This window comes from Sphaerodactylus townsendi, linkage group LG03, assembly GCF_021028975.2.
Source record: "Sphaerodactylus townsendi isolate TG3544 linkage group LG03, MPM_Stown_v2.3, whole genome shotgun sequence".
In the NCBI taxonomy this organism is placed as follows: Eukaryota; Metazoa; Chordata; class Lepidosauria; order Squamata; family Sphaerodactylidae; genus Sphaerodactylus; species Sphaerodactylus townsendi.
The window spans coordinates 134,803,889-134,817,703 of record NC_059427.1 but is presented as its reverse complement, the minus strand read 5'-3'; the positions used below and the strand labels follow the sequence as shown (position 1 = coordinate 134,817,703).

Genomic DNA, 13,815 nt, shown 5'->3' with positions numbered 1-13,815 from the left:
CCCCACCACTTTCCTAATTGTGTCCTCACACCAACCCTGTGAGGTAGGCTGCTAGCCTGAGAAACAGCTCCAAGCCAGTGCAAGTGGGAATTAACTTTTAAGCATGTAAATCTCTCACAAGTCACCCCCCATCTGAAGGTTTACCAAGCAAACGTCAGCATCATCTCTCACAAATCACCTCCTACCCCCAGCAAAACATACATGGCTCCCTCCCCACCACTTTCCTAATTGTGTCCTCACACCAACCCTGTGAGGTAGGCTGCTAGCCTCAGAAAGAGCTCCAGTGCAAGGGGAATTAACTTTTAAGCATGTAAATCTCTCACAAGTCACCCCCCCCCATCTGAAGGTTTACCAAACAAACGTCAGCATCATCTCTCACAAATCACCTCCTACCCCCAGCAAAACAGGCATGGCTCCCTCCCCACCACTTTCCTAATTGTGTCCTCACACCAACCCTGTGAAGTAGGCTGCTAGCCTGAGAAACAGCTCCAAGCCAGTGCAAGTGGGAATTAACTTTTAAGCATGTAAATCTCTCACAAGTCCCCCCCCCCCCCCCACATCTGAAGGTTTACCAAACAAACGTCAGCATCATCTTCAGTTCTGCTGCTGCTTCTGGGCTCCCTGCTCAGCTTGCCTTTTCCTGTGCCTGCCGCCCGGCTGCCGGGGAGAAGGCTTCTGAGTAATGCCACACTTAATTTAAGGCGAATAAGGCATGCTGGGTTAGAGGGAGGGGAGGCGGAGCTCCCCAGTCCTGCTCCTGGGAGCCCAGTGGGACTTCTCCCCCGCCCCCTGGACACTCCAGGCCACCGTACAGAGTCCGCTGCTTCAGTGCCTGCTTTCTAGGGCTTGCTCAATCCCTCGCTGTGTAGGAGGATGTTTTGGCTCCCCCCACGTGACCTCAATCGATGCGCCCGGGGACAAGGGGTACCCCATGTCCCTAGGCAGGAACGCCAGTGATGTGGCTGCAGCTCCCACTGGGTCCCAAGGGCTCCCTTCAGGAACAGGGGGACAAAGATAAACAAAAGCTTTTCATGCCTGGAAGAATTTTTTTTTTCACCAGCAGGGCAGTTTGACCTTTCACTTACTGGAAAAGTTCCATGGCACTGCTGCCTTGGAGGGCCACTGGTAGCAGTTCATGGGCCAGGTATCTTGCACCCAACTTGCAGCAGCAACAGTAGGCCCACCCCAGTGGTGGGATTCAAACAATTTAACAACCGATTCTGGTGGTGGGATTCAAATAATTTAACAATTGGTTGTTTCCAAGCACCATTTTAACAACCGGTTCGGCCAAAGTGCTGTGAACCGGCTGAATCCCACCACTGGCCCACCCATGACCATTGACCACATAGCTACCAGCCAGGCTACCAGCACTGCTAGCATTGTAGGGCCACACAGCTAAGCTGCGATCCATCCACCTGGGCATATTACTGTAACATTTAACTGATATAAATGCACACATCAATAAAAGCAGCACATAATTTTATAAAAGCAACAACATAATTTTACAATAAAAGCAACAACATAATTTTACCTCACGTAATATAGATAATATTTCAGATCAATCTGGCTCTATTATACTGAATGCTGCAACTTGACTATTAGCCAGAGATAGTCAGAGCATGCACATTACTCCCATTCTGCAGATACTCCATTGGCTACCTATTTGTTACCGAACACTATTTAACGTGTTGGCTTAAGAGGGCCCTCAGCCCCTCTTATTTGTGGGGCGCCTCTCTCCATATGCTCCACCACAACAAGTTCCCTCTTGTCAGCAGGGGCTTTTGCTGGTGCCAACCTACAAACATCAACAATTGTTCATACATGTGCTTTCTCTGTTGAAGCTCTCGCCTTGTAGAATGGCCTGCAAGTCAGGAAGGCTCCCACTCTCCTGGGCTTCCACACATTACGCAAAACTGAACTATTCAAGAGGGCTTTTCTGTACAGATACTGTACAAAATGGTTCACAAACCTGCTTAAACGATTGAGATTGTGGTCTATACTGCTTGTTGTAAGTAGGATCCTATTAGGTTTTTTCAATACCACTTAGTGTGTCATGTGAATACTTATACTATGCTTCAGTTTTCGTAAAATCCTAATGCATTGGTTATTGAATGTCCCATTATGTTAACTGTACTGACTCACTATGTGTAATCCTCCTTGAGTCTCTGTGAGAAAGGTGGACTATAAATTAAAAAGGTAAATAGAATGAAATCCATGTTAAATACTCCTGAAGAATAGGAGAGCCAACATGATACAATGGTTGAGGTGTCACATTTTGATCTGAGAAACACTGCCATGGAAACTTGCTGGGTGACCTTGGGCCAATCACACACTCTCCCTTTCCAGGCCTATTTTAGCCTTTGAGGCAGGACTCACTGGGGCCAGGACTAGCTAGCTCCAGGTTGGAACATTTCTGGAAATTTTGTGGCAGTGTCTGAGGAGGTCAGGGTTTGGGAGGAAAGAGGCCTCAGTCAGATATAGTGTTGTAGAGTCCACCCTCCAAATCTACCATTTTTTCCAGTTGAACTATTCTCCATAGTTTGGAGATCAGTTGTAATTTTGGGTGATCTTTAGGTCCCACCATTTCCAAGCACAGAAGGTAATAGGAGAGCAAAATATTACCCCTCTGACTGCTCCATTATATAAAGCCTCTGAATATGCAGGCCCAGTACAGATACTGACCTAATTTCTGCTTGCTTCATTTCAGGGTTCATCTTTGTCATTCTCCTCGCTCCAGTACCTGACCGTTGGGGTCATGACATTGAGCACGCAAACTGAGGCCTAGGTGTGTCTGTTTATTTCCCAGACACATTCTTTACAATGTAGTTGGACTAAGCTCGGTTTATGTGTTTGTTGCCTTCTATTGTGTTTAATTGTCTTTTGTATGTACATGTTTTAAAGACAGGAAAGATATGGCTTTGAATAAATCTGCGATGTGTTAAATTAGAACAAATTAGAAAAAGAGGAAAAAATTAGAAAATTATCAATGGAAGAGATATTACATGAAGATCCTTCTTGGAGGACAGTTGAAAGAGCAATACTCAAATAATAACTGACAGTAGGATCTGCATTTGTAGTTTATGATGAAAAAACAGCACTTTAACCAATTTTTGTGAATGACAAAATCATTTAAAATGAGGGTTTCCTTTTTTTAAAAGGCAGCAAGTTCTGGGACTGAGAGTTCCGTAGCAGCTTTTTACCGTGCCTTTTTTACTATTCCTTTCTATATTTGGAAGCTGCCAGGAAACAGATGTGTCAATAAGCTGCTGCTTCTATTCCCCACACGCAAATAGGAAATATGAAACACATGCATATTCTCCAAGTGTAATAGCAGTAGAAGTAGGTAAGAAGTGCTTTATGCTTCTACCTGCCTCAGAAAATCTGGTTAAATTCTGTATCTCTAGTTCAAACATTTCAGGTAGTAGGTTTGGGGAAAGACCTTCCTCTACCAGACCTCTGACAACTATAGCCAACCAGAGTAGATGGCGTGTTAGACAGAGCAGTGGCATACTGCCTATGGAGACATGGGGCTATCCATGTCGCCGGGCACATGCCTGTGGGGGTGCCCAGCAGGCTCCTGCCTGCCCCCCCCGCCCGCCCGCCATACCACCGCCCACCCTCACTCACTCATCCTTTCCTTTCTCCACAGGCATTAAGGCTCGGCTTCAGGGAAGCTGCCACTCAGGCAGCTTGTCTCTATGATTTTCTTAAAAGGGCAATGGTACAAAGATTGCTTAAGCTTGCCCTTTTAAGATTGCCCTTTTAAGAAAGTCATAGAGACAGGCTGTCCGACCAGCAGCTCCCCTGAAGCCGAGCCTTAGAGCCTGCAGGGAAAGGAAAGGGTAAGTGAGTGAGGGGGACGAGGCGTTGTGGGAGTAAGCGCTGCGGCACTTACTCACAAGTAAACAGGGCTCTGCCGGGGGGGGGGGAGAGTGCCCGGAGGGTTTTTTGTCTCCAGGCGCCATTTGGACCCCGTTTTCCACTGAGACAGAGCAAGAGTCTGATTCATCATAAGACAGCTTCTTGTGTCCAAATAGACCAGCCCAATGCCCTTCTAGTTGAGCAGAAAGACAGAAATCATCATAGTTCTCTTCTGAGTCCTCTTTGTAATGAAAAAGATGTGAAGAACAAAGAAAGTCCCTTCTGCAATCCATATTCCGTAAAGAACTGTACAAGAAGTCTAAAATATTTAAATGAAACCACTGGGAGAGATCATCCAGAGGTTTGGAACACAGTAGTATTGAGAGGTCTGACCTAGATAGATTAGGGTAGCTGATCTCATCAGATCTCAGAGGTTAAGCAGGGTCAGTCCTAGTTAGCATTGGGATGGGAGACTCCCAAGGAAGTTCATGGCTGGAACACAGAGGCAGGCAATGGTATACCACCTCTGAACGTTTCTTGCCTTGAAAACTCTATGAAGCCACTATAAGTTAGCTGTGACTTGATGGCATTTTCCACCATAGCACTGAGAGACAGAGAGAGACCACACACAACCACTAACATTGAGCTAGGGGACATAATAGAAATCAGATCACTTTGAAAGTGTGATCTTTAGCATGTGGGAGAAGGAGAGGCCATTAACTCAGTCTATTAACTGATACCAAGTCACTCTCTTCCTCCAAACATGTGGAACCACTTCATTAAAAGATAACCCCTAAAATTAGGCCATTTTCCTTCAGAATGTGAATCCTGTAGCCCCTTAACTGACAACATCACTTTCTCTCTTTCCAAATATGTGGGACTACTTCATTAAAAGATAACCCCTAAAATCAGGCCATTTTCCTTCAGAATGTGAACTCTTAAGATTACATGCAAGTTGATTCTGATAATACACTGTAGTTATTACAGTTACAGGCAAGGACTTGGGTTGAAGGTGTAGTGACATTGATCCTAAAACTCTGGTGAGAACTGGTGCCAACAAAATAATACAGAATCTTTCTCCTTTTGAAGTTTATGCCTAAGACTAAGCTATTTTTTTTTCAATATGGTGTGTGCAACTAAGCAATTAGCCTCATATATAAAGATCCCCAGGACAGTTTACACCATGACTATTTCCTCAAAAGTTATAGAAACAACTCAGGGCCTTGGATTAAACTTTTTTTCTTCTGACAATGCTAGTATTTTGCAATCAATCACACAATAGTCCAGATTGTGCACAGTATGCAGAGACACTTGTTTACACTTGCAGATATTTAATAGCTAAAAAAAATAGGTAGTGTTGGGTTCAGAGCAAAGTCCAAAATAATATCCATTTATTAAGATCAACCAAAAATAGCCTATTGTGCAAGTCATGTTCTCCAGAACTCAGAGTCCTGGAGAACTCAACAGCTTGCACAATGTATTTTGTTGTTTTGCATGATTTTAATAAAAGGTATTACAAAGGGTTTATTTTTGGATTTTGCTGCAGATATATATGGCTATCTACTTCTTTGCTCTCCAATACTGGAATTCAGCTGCTGAAGAAAGGAAACTCTCACTTAAAAATTTGTGAAACTACACTTGGTAATAAAATCATAATTTGCCTTATAAATCTTTACTTAATGGATCAATTAAACTTATTCTCCAGTATTGTTAATATAAGGACTGCTACATTTTTCTATTGTTCTCAATCTTTTAAGGAGACTTTGACCAATTATTGGTTGTAATTTATTCAGCGGGATGGCTTCCATTTTGCTGCTCCTTCTCCTTCCCAGCAATCAGATATCAGCTAGTGATACCCTGTGCCCATTTAAGTCACCCAAGCATCCTGCACAGGACGAAAACAAAGAGCTACAACACTGCAGACTGAAATATTTTTTCTCTCGCCTTGCCCCCATCTGGAGAACCCAAATGTTTACAGAAAATGCTTCTTTTTATCAGTAACACAAAAAAATCCATTATAGATCTTAATAAAATAATTCTGGCAACTAGTTACCTCTTTTTCTTTGCCACATCCCAGTGTATGGACCAACACTTCCTGCAAACTCACACTTCTCAGACCAGGGGCCATTATCTCCTAGGAGAAAATTAGTAACTTGTTGAAAAAAAAACACAAGAGGGCAAATGTAATTCAAAACACAGAAAGCTGGTAATCGTAAAGCTAGAGAACACAGCATGGTCCAGTCCTTTTAAAAGCAACATTACTTATTATAATCAAGCTATTTCCAATATATGTTTATAGATGGTCTCAACATTGTTCCAAACTATTGCTACCAAACTATGGAAGAAGATACCCGTGAATTCTCAGGAGGCTTTTTAATTCCTTCTGCAGCGAAATACACATCTATTTTGTACATTTATTTCTAAAGTGGGATACACACATGAGGATATCCCAGAGAAGTATACTGGCGAGGGGATCTGAAGGTGGTCCCTACCAACAGTGTAGAGAAATCCCCCTCAATGTTTACTAGCTGGTTTAAATAAGGTTTACTAGCTGGTTTAAATAAGGTCAAAATAAGAGGCCTGGTTAATGGGAGGGGCCAAATGGTCTCTCAGTCAAGTTCAGCTTTTCAAAAACTGTCTGCTTAGGCCCGAGTGTTGGTCACTGCACAGGGACTACAAAGAGATTAACTCAGCTTCCCAGGCATGTTCAAATAGAAGTACTGCGCTACATTTTCTCAGTGGGGAGGAAACTATCCTTCCATTCTAATAACTGGGTCACAAGAATGAGGGGAAAATACAGTAGCAATCAGTAGTTTGGCTTGGGTTTTAATGAGCCACACAACAGTTAATGTCAACTGGAAGAAAGCATGGTGACCTCATTAAAAGGGGATTTAGGAAGTAGGTATTTTATTTTTAGACATGTGTGCCAAGATTTATATTTTTGACTACAATAACATGTTTGGATGAAAGTACCCGAAGTCAACAAATTTTCCATGTTTTGTGCTGCCTCAGAATCGAAAACAACAGAGCTGTCAACGAAGAATCTGGATACCAGTAACAAACCTCTTAATAAGGCAAACTGGACCTATCTGATCATTCATATCTCCATGATATACAACCAGCTAGCAAACTGAAGTCTTTTCTCAGCTTTCTGCCTCCATTTTCTAAAGAAAGGGGTTCTTTTCCACAGGTAAAACATACATGGCAGTAGTTTTCCATGAGGCTAATAATGCATTATTTGATTTGAGACTGAGGGCCAAAATACTGGGAGATCTGTGAATGGATCTTCTGGTAATTTTTAAAGGGCCACAGCTGCTACAAAAGACCCTGATTTGGATTGTTTGTTTGGGACCTGAGAAAGTTCAAGTTAACTGAAACACTACAGAGATGTTTCAGACTTTAAGATAAACACATCAATAGAATAAAATACTTTGCTTGGAGATGCTCTGATCTTCTGAAGAAAGAGATGTAACTGTGCTAAGTCCCCAAGCTATATGAATCCTCAACTTTAGCTCTTCTCGCTTTACTGCCACAAATAAAGAAGGGTTATCTTGCCGTGATTTCCTTTTTCAAGTTTCTAGTTCATCTCTGCAGAAAGGAAAAAAAGTGGACGGTCCCTCAATACAATAATCTGCAGAGAAAAATGGGAGTTGGTGGTGGTGGTTCTAACTGATAAACAGATGTCCAGCAGGTACAGGCTCTCATGTCCACCAAGGTATCATGTAGGTCTTTTTAAATACCAATATAAGGGGGTAATATTAATTAAAAACCAAAATCTACTTTCTGTGGGAATATTATTCACATTTGTACCCTGCTTCTGAGGATCTCACAGTGCTGTACATGGATTTCTCACACTTTTACTCCCAAGACCAAACTATGAGATATTAATGCTGACAGACAGTTAGTGGCTCAATATCTCATAATGGACTTCAAGACTGTAGGCCCAACCACATTTCACACTGTCCCGGAATATGTCCTGGAGCTTCTCATGCATTGGAAATACTATGTTGGGGACTATCTGAGATATGTGAAACTTAAATCTTATGCATTCATGCACTGGATGGGGCGGCGGGGGAGGGGGAGGGCGGGGGGGGCTGATTTTGATTGGAACCATACTGCACATGGAGAGGGACTCAAGTCTTCCTTTGCGTCATTTTATTCTGCATTTGTTAAATTATTCAGTCTACTTCACCTGCCTTTCCACTGAAGAAACATTATCCCAGTTCAAATCAAACAAGTCTCCCATAGACCTGTGTATGCTTTCCATTACAAAAAGTTATCTAAGCAATCTCTGTTGTAGTAACAGACACCTTAGGGGGTGGGCGGGTTATGAAGTTGAATTAATAATAATAGTAACAACAACAGCAACAACAACAACAACAACAACAGAACTTTACAGCTTTACCTGTGAACCAAAGGAATGTACTTTCCTTCACAGTGCTGTCAACTTTGGCCTTTATTTGTCCCACCAGGGCATCCATCTCCCTCAGGTTTGCTCTATATGGATCTTGACAAGGCAGATTGCGTGTTGGCTCTGTCTTTATCAAAGGCACATGCATATGGGCCAGGGCCAAGTACAGGAAGAATGGGCGGTCACTCTGGCTAAATAAGAAAACAAAAGAATAAACACTGATTAATTAAAGGAAGAAGGACATGATATGGAGAATCATAGCAGGACAAAATAGTATTTAGCTTCTCTCCAGTCGCCTTAATGCAGTGATGGCAAACCTTTTTGAGACCGAGTGCCCAAATTGCAACCCAAAACCCACTTATTTTATCGCAAAGTGCCAATGCGGCAATTTAACCTGAATAACCCCCTCAAGCAGGGGTCAGCCTGCTGTAGCCTCCAGCAAGTCCCACGTGTGCCACTCTGCACCTCTCTAGCATCTCTGCCGCCTCTGCCCCCCACCCCACCCCGGGCAGCAGCCACATGGAGCACAGGCACCAGGCCTGCCAGCCGAGTCCTCCCTGCTCACTGAGGTGCACGCACATCAAGTCCAGTGGACCAGGCCAGCCAAGATGCGGGGGGGGGGGAGGGGCGATTTCTCCCCCCCCCCCACATGACGAACTCTGTGCGCGCGTGCCCACAGAGAGGGCTCTGAGTGCCACTTCCGGCACCCGTGCCATAGGTTCGCCACCACTGCCTTAATGTACTTTGGCTAATGTGGAGTGTTTGCAAACTGGCATGTTCTCTGCATGTTCAGTCCTCCCTGGGTTGAGGGCTGGGAGTGTGACACCCCAGCCCTCGGACCTATCCCACACTATGGGGCTTTTCGGTGGTGGTGGGCTTCAGGCCTTTTCTAAGCTCCCCATACCAGTGGAAAGCTCTCTTGGAGGCAGCGGGCCTGTGCTGAACTGGCACCACATCCCATTGCCTCCAGGTTTGCCTGGTATATGCAGACACTTGACCCCCTCCACACCTGGTTCAGAAGCCTTGTTTTTTAAAAAAGAAAACGCATGTTCTGCAAATCACAAGATTTCTGCAAGCTTTTTATCAAAGGTTCTGTTCAGGGCAGGCCAGCTAATACAGGAAGTTCCATATATGCCATTTGTAGCGATAAGGGTGCCAGTCATATAAGGATAATGTTATATTAAGATAAGACGAAATAAGCACAAAGAGAAGGTACAAAGGATGCAGAAGAGTCTGGACTACCTGTAAATGATAGATTCAACTTTATGGAGTGGTGTGGCTCTGTCCTCAAGGACTGATCTGTGTAACCTCAACAATATTGTTCTATGCAGTTTTTCTAGTCCAAGTACAATAAGGTTAAACTCCTTTTAGTTCAGGGCCTGTGCTTTTCCCAGGCTTGTCTATGGTTAGAACTCAATCCCAAGGCACACAGGGGCTCAGTTCAGGTTGGGAGAATGGTGTGTGTAGAGAGAGGGCTTAAGTTTTCCTCCCCTTTACTGTTTTTGAGACCTGAAGCAGCTCCTGGAAGCTGCTATTTGTCCCACTTACCTACTATGCACGCACCTATCAATACACATTAAGTTTTCCAAACAGGGAAAATAGAAGTTTGTCAATGCCATTTCAGGTTGGGATAACAACATGCACATCAGGCTCCAGATTCAAATTTTGCCCTATGCACCTGAGAACTGATTTCTAAACACAGAAATCCCATATGTCATCAGTCAACCAGACCCAGAGACTGCTCCAAGAAACGGTATATGCCATCATTTTATGCCATTGCTGGGATACAGAGATCTCTAGTTAAAGTACATAATAAAAAATACCAGTGTCTCAACGCATATAAAAACATTTTAATGGGTTTTCACAAATACAACCTTAACTGATTCTGTTATCAATTCTATATAAATCAATTTCGAAGATGTAAATTTCCAGAAATGTTAAAATCACAGGGGGGGAAATCCTGTTTTTTTTCCTTCTTCCAGATATTTGAGATGAGCTGCCGCCAGTATGCATATGAAACTCAGCTCTATCTCATGCTATCAACAGATCACAGGGAGGCTGTAGAAACCGTGAACAGATGCCTGTAGGCAGTTTTAAACTGGATGAGGGCTAACTAGATGTAACATAATCCGGCAAAATGGAGGTGCTACTAATGGGGGGAAGGTCTGACATGGGAAATTGGTTATCCCCTGTTCTGGATAGGGTTGCACACCCCATAAACAAACAGATTTATTATATTTTGGAAGTGTTCCTGGACCTGGGCCTCCAGTTAGATGAACTGGTGGCAGCAATAACATAAAAATTATACTATTTGGCATATTGGTGGAATTTAAAAATACACGTGTTTTTGTTTTCTATAAGAAAAACTGCAAATATACCGAATATTTGAGACGGAATTGCAGACAGCTGTACGCTCTGCTAGCACAGCATATGAATCTTTAATATTTGCTATCAGAGAGGTAGGAAAAATAATAGTTGAAGGAAGTACATTTTCTTTTGTTTACCACAGAATTTATTCCGACAGAAACTCTCGTATAGATTCACAGCATGAATACCTACCAGCATGCCTGGAAGTTACACTAAACTTTATAACACTGAAAATGCTTAACTATTTAATAATATATTATCATTAAATCCATTATAGCTTATTTACTTGCTGCCAACATGATTTACATTTAAACTAAAACAGTCTTGAAATGTATATGTCTACAGTATTAGTGTTTCAGTGCAGAAGTTTTCAATTTTTCCATTTGAAGTCCTCAGACATTTTTATCCTATAGATATTCCATATGCTTCAAATACTTTGTAACACAATTTTTTACTCAAAAAAGAGAAAATATTTCATAGGTTTTTTTGTCAAAACTCTAATATTTCCCTCATACTTTCATGCCATACATTGGAATGAGAAAACCCTTGCCTTAAGCTTTTCCTTATTCTAAAAGAGAAAAATAATCATAAAAGGTTTTTTTTCAATGTTCCCTGAATTTTTCTGATTTTTCCAATGGAAAAATGGGGGTGGGGAAGAGAGACTATGGAGAAAGCCACCTCCAAATTACAATTTTTTCTCAACTTTCATATCTTTAATAAATTCATATATTACCTAGTTAAAGAACACAAAATTACATTAATTTGAGCTATGAATAGTTGTTGTATGACCACGGATAACAGAATTATAACCAATTTACTGAATTAAGATTATTGGCCATTGTGATTTACGCTGCTCCACCTTGCCGCTCTTGTGGGCAACGTGTGAACTGGGAGAAAGATCATCAAGAGAAAACACACCCTAATACTGTACACCTCTAATGTCTCACAAAACCTAAATGTTTTACCACTTGCTCTGCCACCACTAGGCTTGCCTTAGGAACTGACTGAATCCGTGAAATTCTTTTCTACTTGCCTGTGATGCAACTACACAAGACTGTTTGTACACAAATCCACAGTTCATCTATAGGTATGCTACAGAGCAGTACCATTTACACTGTACCCGAGCTCTTTGGGGGAAGGGTGAGTTAATAAAAAATGAGATTGATAATAGATTCTAGCATCTGCAGAAAAAGCTTTGGCAGCTGTGTTGTTCTTTCCTATTATAAGCTGAGAATCAGATTTTCCTTCCAATTCTGTTTCCATAATTTGAGATTTTTCTGTTTACTTTCCCTTCCGCTGTTGCTAAGTGCCACTTCAGGAGTTTGAGGCCTACCAATAAGAAAAAGGAAAAAAGAAAGCTGACAGGCCATTTCCTCTCCCACAGTTGAATTCCTAATCTCATTACCTCTCACTTCCCTCAAGTACAGCAGTTACAGCTTCCCTGCATATTATTTCTGTTTGTCACTTGTCAGAGCAGAGTTTGTGCAATCTCAGCCTTGCTTTGCAATCTGACTTGACTGTACCCTGAATAACTATGAGCTGCTTCCCCTGTTTTTTCCCTATATTTTTATTTATCTGTTTCATCCTATTAAATTTCAGTTCTCATTACGAGAAGAAATGCTAATAGCCTTTCCAGCTGACTGAAGTAAAAATGTAGTTTTATAATCTTAATTTATGAGCTAGATTCATTTTCCCCCATCCAGAACTGGTGGTATATATCACTCAATTTATTTCATTTATACCCTGCTTTTCTCCCCAGTGAAAACCCAAAGCGACTTACATTCTTCTCCTGTCCTCCATTTTATTCTCACATCAAACCTGTGAAGGAAGTTAGGCAGAATATATGTGACTGGCCCAAGGTTACCTAGCATGTTTCCATGGCAGTATAGGCATTCAAACCTGGGTCTTCCATTTCTTTGCCCAACACTCTAAGCACACTATGCCACACTGGCTCTCTGCACACAAAAGTAATCTTGCATCAGGGTAAACAGTTGTAATTAAACACATCTTAAGCTCTCCTATGCTAACCTTTATACTGGGGTTGCCAGTAACTGGTGACCTGTCAACTGGTGGAAGATGAGGGGAGGCAGGTATTTACTATGGAGGGGGCAGCTATCTTCATCGTTGTGCAATGACATCTCTTCCAGTGCGATCTGGAAGGGCCAGCATTGCACTCTAGCATTAGCCCCCAAACCCTATGGAGTTTCTGAGCAAATGCAGAGGACCACCCCAATGTGATGCTGGCCCTTCCAGGTTGCACTGGAAGAGATGTAATTGCAAGATGATGAAGATTGCTGCCCCCACACCATTTTGACAGCCTACTTCTGCCTACTGACCAGATGAGTGTGGGCAGGTATCGGCAACAATTACCAGGAGTTTGGCCTCCATTAGAAGGCACTTGGTAAGTTTGCTTTTGCCACTGATCCAGTGCAATTGATTCTTGACATACAGAAGATTGACAAGTTCTCGGCTACCTGAGATGCCACAATTGAATCTAGAACCTCGGTCATGGAAAATGTATGTATGGAAGTTGATAGGTCTGCAGGACAAAGGAGAGGAAAAGTGGAAATGTGAAGTTCTGCCCTCTCTTCTCTTTTTCATGCTGCTGGGTGAAGTGAGCTCCAGAGCCTCCTTGGAAGTTTAAGCCTCGCAAACCAAGTGTGAAAGAGTCATAACTCATAGAACCACAGCCGGAAGGTAACAGAGTTGGTGTCCTCCTAACAGAATTATACTCTGGAAAATGCTCTCCATCTTGCCCTGCAATGTAAAACTCATTCCTCTTCAGTGCCCATCAAGCTAGCTTATGCCAAAAATGGTGGGAAGAAAGCTATAGAGGCACGTTTAATTCTTTTACAAATGGAGAATTACCAGCAGGAAGGTCCTGACTTTTCAATACTTTAACAGATGTTGAAATAAAGGAAGAGAACAAATGTACCCTGGGCTCCAGGGCTCACTCAGGGATGACCAGACAAGATTAAGTATTTTCAAGTAACAGGAAAGTGCATTTAAGTTCTCAGAGTAGTTCAGAAAGACTTCCAAGAAAAATAGTTAGTGGTTTTAAAATTGGAGATGTGGTTTCTCAAGAATGCTGTAGTGATGGAGCAAAAGATTAGATTAAAACAGCTGCACCATTTAGCTGACACAGAAATTTCAATGAGTTCCGCAGGGCCTGCAAG

The 13,815-nt window shown here is 42.4% G+C and overlaps 1 protein-coding gene across 7 annotated transcripts in view; it reads right to left on the bottom strand.

Moving 5' to 3' along the window:
- Positions 1-13,815, bottom strand: part of ARSG (arylsulfatase G) — a 99,453-nt gene that overhangs the window by 33,137 nt on the left and 52,501 nt on the right. For all 7 annotated transcript variants that reach the window (XM_048491807.1, XM_048491810.1, XM_048491811.1 and 4 more), the window contains 2 exons: positions 8,267-8,463; positions 5,915-5,995 (listed from right to left, as the gene is read on the bottom strand). In XM_048491807.1, coding sequence (XP_048347764.1) covers positions 5,915-5,995; positions 8,267-8,463 — 278 coding nt within the window. The remainder of the gene's footprint in view (positions 1-5,914; positions 5,996-8,266; positions 8,464-13,815) is intronic.